The 10,747-nt window shown below is 52.5% G+C and overlaps 1 protein-coding gene across 1 annotated transcript; it reads right to left on the bottom strand.

Annotated features, from left to right (window-relative positions):
• Positions 1 to 2,335: 2,335 nt before the first annotated feature.
• Positions 2,336 to 10,137, bottom strand: Optc (opticin). The gene is made up of 7 exons (XM_013017406.1): positions 9,907 to 10,137; positions 8,860 to 8,991; positions 7,236 to 7,242; positions 6,725 to 6,883; positions 5,769 to 5,971; positions 2,995 to 3,090; positions 2,336 to 2,531 (listed from the first exon to the last, which is right to left on the bottom strand). Exons 1-7 carry the CDS (start codon positions 10,135 to 10,137, stop codon positions 2,361 to 2,363), a joined length of 999 nt encoding a protein of 332 aa, XP_012872860.1. The 3' UTR covers positions 2,336 to 2,360.
• Between the last annotated feature and the right edge of the window lie 610 nt (positions 10,138 to 10,747).

Here is a 10,747-nt window from a genome sequence, read left to right as displayed (position 1 = left end):
CAGGGTCTCTGCAGTGAGAGATCTTAAAACTTCCAGCTGTTGCATACGTTGTCTTCCCACCACATAATAAAACGGGATTATGGTAGGGGATATGGAATATGGACAGGAATGGGATGTCTCTCCTCCACTGATGAGAGACAGAGAGATGCACATGCTTGTGTATGCTTGTAGGCGTGCATGTGTTTACGTGCACATGTGCACGTGCGTACACGCGCACACACACACGGACACACAGATTCTGCTGTAACAAACTCTTTGGGAACCATAGTGCTGCTGGTCCCTTGCTGTCTCTGGTCTTCCCTGGGTGAGGTGCACTGGAATTCTTGGGTCTCTAGGAGAGAAGCAGGCACCCAGCCAGGTACCTCACAGCACCTCTAAGACCTCCCAAGCCTTGGTCCACGCTTCAGTCAGCCATGTGAGCTGGGTGAGTGGCTTTTCTACAGGACTTTTTTTTTTTTTACAGGACTGTGTGAGAACCTAAAGTGCTTGGTGAGGTGCTAGATGGGGGTGGAGGGAGGCAGGGAAATGGGGCCACAAGAAACACCTGTCCCTTCCAACTCTAGGATCACCTGGGATCCTGAGTGGTTGCCTAGGCAACCCATGGCGTGGCTTAGTTGTACTCCATCTCTGGTTTTGGCTTCAATGTCAGTTCTACAGGGAGGTCTTCCAGACCCCGATGCTTGGTTACCCCCCTGCACACTCCTGTGGCTGTCTGTGTATTCATTCCCTTTATACACAGAATGTTATGGTTATTTCTGTGGTGATTTGTCAACACTTGTCTTCTACACTGGGTTCTGAACTCCTCAAGGACAAAGTATGTATTCATTGCATACCATATTATTACAGCAACACAGTGCCTGGCATATGGCAGGGCAAGTGCTCCACAAATTCCCTGCTGGATGAGCAGAGGCATCGTCTGCCTTGTGTCTCATCCATGCGTTGCTATTTCCTAACCATTCACAGATCAAGTCAGCCGAACAATAGTAGTTCTTCTTACCGTCCTCCCAACACAGCAGGCCCCGCCCAGTATCCAAAGACTGCAGGTGGGTAAAGGCAATATTTATTTATTTATCTTTGCACAAGGCTGCCCTCTGCTGGCTGAACATGTAAGAAAGAATGAGAAAAAAACCCAGGGAACCAGAATCAAGGACTATGATAGACCCATGCAAGAACCAGGAAAGAGTTCAGCCCTACTCAGAAGGAGACTAGGTAAGGATTCAGAACTATTCTTCCTCCTTCTGCATGGCTCCCTGAAAATGAATGGGAGGTCCAGGCCAAGGAAAAGCAAAGAATTTGTTAACACCCTATTGAAACCCTACTTTCCTTCAGGAGGTATCCAAGGCGTGAAGGAGGGCTAGTTTATATAGCTAGCTTTTCTCCTCATTGGTATGCTGGCAAGATTTTAACGACCAACTCTCCAGAAAAACCAATTTATGGAATTTGTGGATTCCCATGGTATAAATCTCCCACCAGGGCCAATTTCAAACTACCAATGGAATGCCACAGAAGGAGGGGGTGAGAAGCGGTACCTAGTAGCACATGCCACTTGGATATAATACCTTCAAAAACCCAGTCACCGGTGTGGGCCTGTAATACCAGCTTCTCAGGAGGCTGAGATACGAGGATTGTATTTTTAAGCCAGCCTAGGCAGGAAAATCCTTGAGACTCTTATTTCTAGTTAATCACCAAAAGCCAGAAGTGGAGCTATGGCTCAAGTGGTATCATACCAGCCTTGAGCAGAAACACTAAGGGACAGCTCCCAGACCCTGAGTTCAAGCCCCCGTACTGGTACCAAACAAAATGGAAGAACCTGATTAATAACAAAATACAGTAACATGATTAAGAACTGATGCATTTGGAGTGTTTATTACATTTGTTTTCAACACAATACATTTAATTATGAGGATATATCCTTTGATTTTTTTCCATAATGGCTATATTTAACAATAGACAATTCCAGAAAATGTGATGATCAGCTCTTGCCAGTGCCAGGGCTGATTCCCTCCTTTCCCCTGCCCCTCCAGCTCTGCTCCTTCCCCTGCCTCCTTGTCCTTTCTCTCTCCCTTCCCCCTCCTCATGCTCAGCTTTCCTGGCATTCTGTGCCCTTAGGAGAGATGGGAATGTGGGAAAGAGCTCTGCTGCTACTTCTGTTCTCAGAGCCAGGAGCCAGAGGTGTTAAGGGAATAGGAGGAGGAAATGCATCGTGTGTGTGTGTGTGTGTGTGTGTGTGTGTGTGTGTGTGTATGACTAGATCACAAGCCTATCTACTGGTGCTTGAGCTGAAGACTGCTATTGAGATGCTGGTTCCCTGGGCTCTGCCTGGACAAGAGGGCGGTGGCAGCTAGGTAACGTTAGCCGCTCTAAGTGAAGCGGCCGACGGGGAGCCGTGGCAGGCAGAAGTAGGCGTCCGGGAAGAGGCTCAGGTTGATGGGGTTGTGGTCCAGGCGGATGTCCTCCAGAAGCCTGCGGGTGTGTCTGTGCTCTGCAGGATCACAGAAGGCGTCTCTCTGCATGCTCTTTATCTTGTTATTCTGGAAGGAACGTGAGCAGGTGAGGCCCAATGCGAGGCTGTGCCCTGGGGCAGCACCCACGGCACATAGTCATTGCCACCAGCCCTGCCTTTCCTGGGAAGCTGGAGGAAACAGGACAGTGCACAGAGCCCCAGACACCCAGGGACCAGAAGACAATGCCACGGAGGAGGGGGAACAGAAAGGGAAGAGATTAGGAGGGATGGAGGGAAGAAGGGGAGAGAGGAAGAGACGGCCCCGCTGGGGAGCACAAGAGAGAACGGGTGGGGGGAGAGGAAGCTGGTGAGTGTGCAGAAATACAAGGCAGAGGGAGAAGAAGGGTTTGAAAAACAGAACTGGAGAAAATGGAACTGGAGCCACGGAGAGCCATCTGGACGGGGTCTCAACTCCCATACACCCCAGCTACCAGGAAGGCCTGCCCCCTCCCCACCTGCTTTCCTCCCCTGCTCTAGCCTGGGCACCTCACCTGCAGGTGCAGAGAGCGCAGGCTCAGAGGCAGAGGCCCAGGGATGGAATCCAGGAGGTTGTCTGCCAGGTAGAGGAACTGCAGCCGCTCCAGCGCCTTTGGAGACAGAGAGAGAATAGGGGGTGAGTAGATCCTGGAGGACTCTTGCATTGAGGAGGTGCCCATGAGGACAATGCTAAAGGTGGCACCATTTGTTCATTCAGGGTGCTCTACCCTGTGCTGGTGCTGTGGAGGATACTGATGTATTTATTTATTGAGACAGGGTCTCGCCATACACAGCTGGCCTGAAATTGTCTATGTAAGCCAGGCTGGCCTTGAACTTGTGATCCTCATACATCCACCACTTGAGCGCTGAAATTATGGACATGCACCTCAGTGCCTGGCTCAGGGTGCTATTATTTAAGGAGCTTACATACACTGACTCCAATTAGATGCCAAAGGAAAGTCGCTGCCACTGAGTGCAAACATGTGGGGTAGGTTGGCTGGGAGGGGCAGAGGAGAGCATGATAATGGCTGGGGTAGATGGGAGGAACAGGGGACATTGCAGCTCAGCCTCAACTTCTCTGCCATTGGAAATCTTCCAGTGCTAAGCTTGAGCATTCACAGAGCTCACCTAGGAGATATTAGACCAACAGAATGAGGTCCAAATCACACAGAGACAGACTGAGCAGGCCAGTGTGATAGCACTACTCGAATCTGGTAAAGGTTAAAAAAAAAAATCAAGCCAGGTGCTGGTGGCTCACACCTGTAATCTTAGCTACTTAGGAGGCTGAGGTCTGAGGATCGTAGCTCAAAACCAGCCAGGGCAGGAAAGAGATTCTTATCTCCAACTACCCTCTGGAAGTGGCACTGTGGCTCAAAGTGGTAGAGCACTAGCCTTGAGTGAAAAAGCTCAGGGACAGTGCCTAGGCCCTGACCAACAAAGAAAATAGAGAATGACCATTCATAGAGTGTCTGCTTCTAGGGCATGTCCCAGCACTGTTTAATCTTGCAGCAACTGTGTCAAGTAGGCATTACCTCTCTTGCTTTACAGAAGAGGAAACAAGATCAGATCTGTGACTCTGCCTCCAGCCCAGCAGCCTCTGCCTCCAAAGCCCCTGCCTTATCTGGGCTGAGGAAAAACACCCTGAGTCCAGACATAGACACACATCCTAATATGGAAAGGGCCAGGGTGTCTCTGGGGCTGAGCGGCTGGGAGATCAGCTATCTGGTAATCCTAGCTCTTCACCTTGAGGTGGGAAGGCTGAGGCCAGAGAGCCCACAGCCAGGCTTGGGCGTCCACCTCCACAGTGCTACGGACCCTACACTGGGTTCCCCAACTCAGGACCACTGCACACACACCTGAGAGAGTGGTGGGCACTGGTGGCTCACGCCTGTAATCCTGAGGCTGAGATCTGAGGATTGAGGTCCAAAGTTAGGCTGGGCAGAAAAGTCTGTGAGACTCTCATTTCCACACCCACCTCTTCTGGTTTTTTGCTGGTTAAATTGGAAATAAGAGTCTATTGAGCGTGGTGCCAGACATTGTGGTTCAAAGCCAGTCCGGGCAGGAAAGTCTGTGAGACTTTTATCTCCCATTAACCACCCAGAAAACTAGAAGTGACACTATGGCTCAAGTGGTAGAGCACTTGCCTTGAGCTGAAGAGCTGAGGGATGGCGCCCAGGCCCAGAGTTCAAGCCCCATGACCAAAAAAACCCTCCCCCCCCAAAAAAAAAAAACAAAAAAGAAAGAAAGAAAATAAAGAGTCTATTGAATTTGTCTGTCTATTGAATTTGGGCTGTCTTCACACCATGATCCTCAGATCTCAGCCTCCTGAGTAGCTAGGATTATAGGCGTGAGATGACACCCAGCTTGCGACACTGTACTGTGACTGAACCTGGCAGTGACACTAAATGGAGATGCTGAGACTAGAGGACACAGCTGGCTTGGGAAGGCCATTCTTAACACTTGGGCGCGCATGCTGGGGTCAGGAGGACTACCCTGTGCGTCTTAGCTTGGTTGAACGGGCAGCCCCATGGGACCATACTTGTGTCATTCAACCTTGCCATCAAAACTGGCCCGTCAACACCCGTCAGACTGAAAGAACTTAATCATAGACAGACAAGGATGAGTCACGCGGGGGTGGATTTTGGAAGGAAAAGAATATGTTGAGGGTAGTCAAAGCTCTGGGTAAGCCAATGTTTTTGGGGAGAATGGGCAGGCGTACTGAGGACAAGCCCCAGGTATCTACAGAGGGAGAGAGAGAGAGAGAGGTGGGAGGGAGAGGAGGAGGAAGGGAAGGAAATGGAAGAAGAAAGGGGAGGGAAGAGGGAAGGAAGGGGGAGAAGAATTGCTCCCTCACCCCTGATTCCCAGAAACGGGCCTGACTGCTTTTCCCCTTTAAGAAGGGTGTGGAGCTGGGAAGGTGGCTCAGTGGTAGAGCACTTGCATTGCATGCATGAGGCCCTGGGTTCGATTCCTTAGCACCACATAAGCAAAAAGAAAAAAGCTGGAAGTGGCGCTGTGGCTCAAGTGGTAGAGTGCTAGCCTTGAGCTGAAGAGCTGAAGGGACAGCGCCCAGGCCCAGAGTTCAGGCCCCACAACTGACAAAAACAAAAAACAAAACAATCAAAGAAGGGTGTGGAGACCACATGCTGTAAAACACCAGCATCGTCTAGAAAAGAATGAAAAAATGGGCATTGATCTTTGAGCCCCAGAACACAGGTAGAGCAGGGATACCCAGAGGACTCGGTGTGGGGGAGCAGGTAGTCCATGGTGGATGGAAGGCCCAGCTCACCCCAAATGCCTCAGGCTGTATCCCCGAGCTCTGGAGCCTGTTCCTGCGCGCATCCAGGAGCTCGATGCCCCTGGGCAGCCAAGGCAGGGCGGCCAGCTGGTTCTCGGACAGAATCAGGTCCTGCAGCTCGGGCAGCAGGTGGAGGGCGTCGGCGTCGATGGAGGAGATGAGGTTGCTGGAGAGATCAATCCTTTTCAATTTCGCTGAGAGACATGGGGGAAGAGCAGAGAGCTGGCATGGACTGGCATGCACTGCTTGCTTGCCCCTGTTGGACCTGCCTGTGTGCCCTGCTCCACTGTCCCAAGATGGGGGGTGGGGTTCTGAGCAGCCCCACCTTAGGTCCAACAAGAAGAAATAGCAGCCTGAACCCAGATTCCTTGAAACAACCCTCAGACTCCTTAGCACCTTCCCTAGGTGTTCTGGCTGGGCCGTGACTTTCCAATTAAAAGAAGCTTCTTGAGGGCAAGAACCAGCAAACCCAGGTGTCTCTGGATCCCCTGGTTTCCCCACCCCATACAGCCCCAGGCATTGAGGCCCAGAAAGGCCGTGGGCAACTAGTGGTGGACAATGGAGGAGAACCAGGTCTTGCACTTCAGCAGAGCATGAGGCATGAAGCAGCAATCAAACAGCTCTGTGTGGTGGAGGGCAGATTAAGGATGCTCTCACTTTTGCCCAGTAGCCCAAGAGCTATGGTTTCTGGGACAACCCCAGATGTTGGCTGGATTGTACCTGACTTCCTTAGAATAAACAAGAACCAGCTATGATGGTGGTCAACTCTTCAAGGAGAGAGTTTGGAAAGATCTAGACTTATGCCCCTCTGACAGGTAGAGAGCCTCCATGCTAATAGCTGAATCCCCATGCAGGTGGCCACTGTTTGTGTGGTCAGGGGCAAAGGAGAGGAGCCAGCGCACCCTCCCCCTCCCCACCTCTGCCCCTTTGCTCGGGGCAATACGCACTCAGCCCTTTGAAGTCTCCAGCCCTGACGTGTGTGATGCGGTTGAAGCGGGCGTACAAGTAGACAGTGGTCCGGGGAAGAGGAGGGAGGTCCTCCAGATCGGCATCGTCACAGTACACGGAGGACCCGAGGCACACACAGACCAGGCAGGTGGGCAGACCTGGCCCAGGTGGAAGACAGAATAGAGGGAGACCCCCCCCTGGTCAGAGTCCCATCAGCCTCTGTGGCCTGTGGACTTCTCCTCAGGGAGGGTCTGAACCAGAGCTGTCTATGCTTCTGTGTGTATGTGTGCGTGTGTGTGTGTGTGTGTGTGTGTGTGTGTGTGTGTGTGTGTGCACGTGCATGCGTGCCTACACTGGGGCCTGAACTCAGGGCTTGAAATGCTGTCCTTTAGCTTTTTTGATCAAGGCTGATGCTCTTCCATTTAAGCCACACCTCCATTTCCAGCTTTTTGGTGGTTAACTAGAGGTAAGAGTCTCACAGACTTTGCTGCTGCCAGGATGGCTTTGAACCATGATCCTTAGATCTCAGCCTCCTGAGTAGCTAGGATTACCAGTGGGAGCCACTGGCACCCGATTGTCTGGGCCTCCGGATGGCTTATGGGTTGCTGCCCAGAATGGGCTGGTATGATGCACCCAGCAGGGCCATTGCACATACATGGGCCTTGGAGAATCGGGTTCCCAAGTCATCGCTCAGTACAAGCCCCTCTGTGCTTCCATCAGACCCAGGTTTTCCCGGGTCTGCATGGCTCTTTCTAGGGCCTCTTTTCAGTCTGTTCCCCAGGGCTCCTGCCTGGTTCCCAGCCAGGGGGATGCAGATGAAATAAAAGCCAGAATTTAGTGGAATAGCCAGTTCACCCCTTGGCCAGCTGCTGTCGGAGAGAGGAGTTGGACATGTTTTGTGCTGCTCCAAGGGACATTACAGAGCTGGGGGGGAGGGGGTGCCTGCCCAGCACTCACTTCCCTCTACTGGCATCCATATCGAGATTTCCCCCCCTGGGAAATAGCCCTCTCCTATTCCCAGTCCATCCTGTGGTCATGAAACCAAGGCCAGACCATCCAGCTCAGGCCGGCCACAAGAAGTCAAGAGGAAGGACTGGAAGGGCAGCTCTGTGACAGAGCCCTCGCTTAGCCAGACTTGGTGGTGCATGCCTGTAATCACAGCACTTGAGGAGGCTGCGGCAGGAGGAGTGGGAGTTCAAGGCCAGCCTGGACTACAGATTGAAATGCTGTCTAAAAAACAAAACCTAAGAAGTGGAGAGGACTTCACCAGCTCATGCAACCGAAGGGGGCATGGAGTTTCTATCCCGGCCGTCCCAAAGCACAGGGATTACTGGAGACCAGTATCAGCGCCACTCAGGAGGCACTCGGTCAGCGGGGACAGCAGGAGTAGGTCTTGGGGGCCCTCAAGCCTTTCTTATTCCGAGGTCTTGGAAGACAAGTCCAGAGGCGCCCTTCATAATCGCTTTAGGCCTGATGGCTCTGAAAGGCCCTTGGTCCCCTGACGGATGAGCTGGCCGATGTTCCCGTGCCCCAGGCCCACTCCGGCAAACATCCCAGAGGAGCACAGGAGTGCTGAGTGCCAGCAAGCCCGGGGTAAGCTGCGTCTCTCCTCTGCCCCAGTTTCTGATGCCAGCGTCCCAGGACCCCGGCAGGCACGAGAGAAGGAAAGGGCGCCGGGAAGGAGTCGATTTGAAGCTGAAGGTGGTGAGATCGCTCCATGTTCCCTCATGCCAAGTGACAGCCACAAAGTTATTTATTCTTCTCTACAGGCTTTTAATTGTCTCTAATCTAATTACCACTCCACCTGCTCCTGGGGTGATGTTCTTAATTAAGGCAGGGTGGCTTTGCTAGGGCCCAGGCGAGTTCTGGCATTGCTTTGATTCCTATACAATTTGTGCAATCAATCACACAAAAGTATTAGGGACAGCCAAGCCTTGAACTTTGCTTCCCCCTCCCCCCCAGTCATTTTTACTGTGGCAGTCTCCCTTCCTGGCACAGCTGGGAAGGGCCGGCATGGATCCAAGGCTCCATAGCTCTTACCATGCTCCACTGTATCACTGTCTCTGGTGCTGGTCATGGCTGCTTGGCCTGAGGCCTGTGGCTATGGGGCCCCGTTGACTTTACACTTACCAACGCTGGTCAGGGAGTGCCTCAGGCCTGGCTCAGTGGGCCTGGTCACCGGGAGGCTTGGCGAGGGTGTCCTTGCAGACATAGAGCTCTGTGGGGGGCTGGTCCTGGCTAGAGGAGCCATACTGCTCCACTCAACCTGCAGGCACATAGCAGAGTTGGGGGCCTGGTCCCCAGAAGGACATGACTTCAGCTACTGGGAATCTTAGAGATTAGTTTGAACATGCAGAGAATAGAGAAGGAGCAGGGTGGCAGGAAAAGTTTAAGAGCAGCCAGGAGAGCATCTTTACTGCACATATGAGGAAACTGAGGCTGAGAGAAGAGAGGAGGATCAGGCAGTCAGCTGGGGTCAAGCAGAGGTGGAATCTGGGCCTCCAGCTTTCCCAGGCCCACAGGTAGCTGGAGACTTCTAGGCTAGTGGACCCTACCAGGCCCACTATGAAGCCAGAAGTGCTGGGAAAACTTCAGACTGCGCAAAAGTCTGAGAAAAGTCAGAGACGTGTCCTTTTAGAGAACCCAAGGGCCCTGCTCACCCCACCCCAGTGAGACCCAGGGCACGTGGGAAGGGCTGTGCGATTCCGAAGGAAGGGGTCCCACCAAATTTCCCCCTCCCTCCCTTCCTCCCCCCTTCCCCCTTCCTTTCTCCCTCCCTCTTTCCCTTCCTCCCTTTCTTTCTCTGCCTTCCTTCCTTCCTTCCTTCCTTCCTTCCTTCCTTCCTTTCTTCCTTCCTTCTTGCTGGCACTGGGGTTTGAACTCAAGGCCTTCCTGTTGCTCTGTAGGCACTCTGCCACTTGAGCTGCACTCAGCCCTTTCCTTCTTCAGTTATTTTTCAGATGAGGTCTTCCATTCAACCCTGCATAGCTGGAATTATTGAGTAGGACCACCATGCCTGCCATATTTGTTGAGAAAGGATCTTGATAACTGCTTGTCTGAGCTGCAGTCTTTCTGATCTCCACCTCCTGAGTCCTTGGAATTGGAGGCATGTGCTACCATGCCCGGCCCTCCTAAAACCCTGTTTCTTGCAGGGAATGCAATGGTTTGCAGTATGCCTCACCTCAGGGAGCTGCCCCCCATAGTCTGTGAGCTCCTCGTAGCTGCTCAGGTCAATGATCTCATGGTAGTCATCCGGGCTCAGGACATCGGTCCCCACATGAGGAAGTGTGTACGTCTCGCTTTCTCTAGGGCTCTGCTCTTCCCTCCTCTTCCTCTCCTTCTTCAAGAGAGAAGCTGGCCCTGCTTCCTGGAGCAGCAGGGCCAGCAGAATCGGCAAAGCCCAGAGCTTCATGGGATCCTGGCGGTGAGAACCTGGGTGTGGGGGCAGGGCAGAAGGAGAGCAGCTGAAGCTTCCTGAGAACGACCCACACGCGTGTCCCCCCTCCCCGCTCCCATGCTTGTGCACACTCTGAGTTCATCACATATGTCCACTTGGTATCGTTATCCTGTGCTGAAGCTCCAGGCTGGCTGTGGCTAGGGCCATCTCCAGCCGTGTCCCTGTGTTGTGGGTACTGCCTCACACAGGCACCTGAAATACACCTAGCATAGGCGTCACAGACAAGCTCGGCAAATGCACACTGTGCATTTAAGCAAACTTCCTGTCATTGACAGCCACACACCCAGAACACGGCTGTTCCTCAGTAAACTAGACTTAGAGAACACCCACCATCAAGGAGGCTCATGGAGGTTTTCCTAAAGATCTCTTCCTCACCCGTTTGCTCAACAGACACTGTAGGGAGGTCTATTACATTCCGGGCATAGGATTTGCCTCAAAAGGTACAAGAAAGAATAAGTCACAACCCTTCTCAGCAACACCCAGCCTTCTGGGAGAGACAGCTCACAATCTGACATGCAGTGGTTTAAAAGAAAAAAAGGGGAAAAAACTACTTCCTGAGCTAGAC

Source organism: Dipodomys ordii, unplaced genomic scaffold, assembly GCF_000151885.1.
Source record: "Dipodomys ordii isolate 6190 unplaced genomic scaffold, Dord_2.0 Scaffold35, whole genome shotgun sequence".
Taxonomy (NCBI): domain Eukaryota; kingdom Metazoa; phylum Chordata; class Mammalia; order Rodentia; family Heteromyidae; genus Dipodomys; species Dipodomys ordii.
The sequence above is the reverse complement of the archived record's forward strand: the minus strand, read 5'-3'. Positions and strand labels throughout refer to the sequence as shown.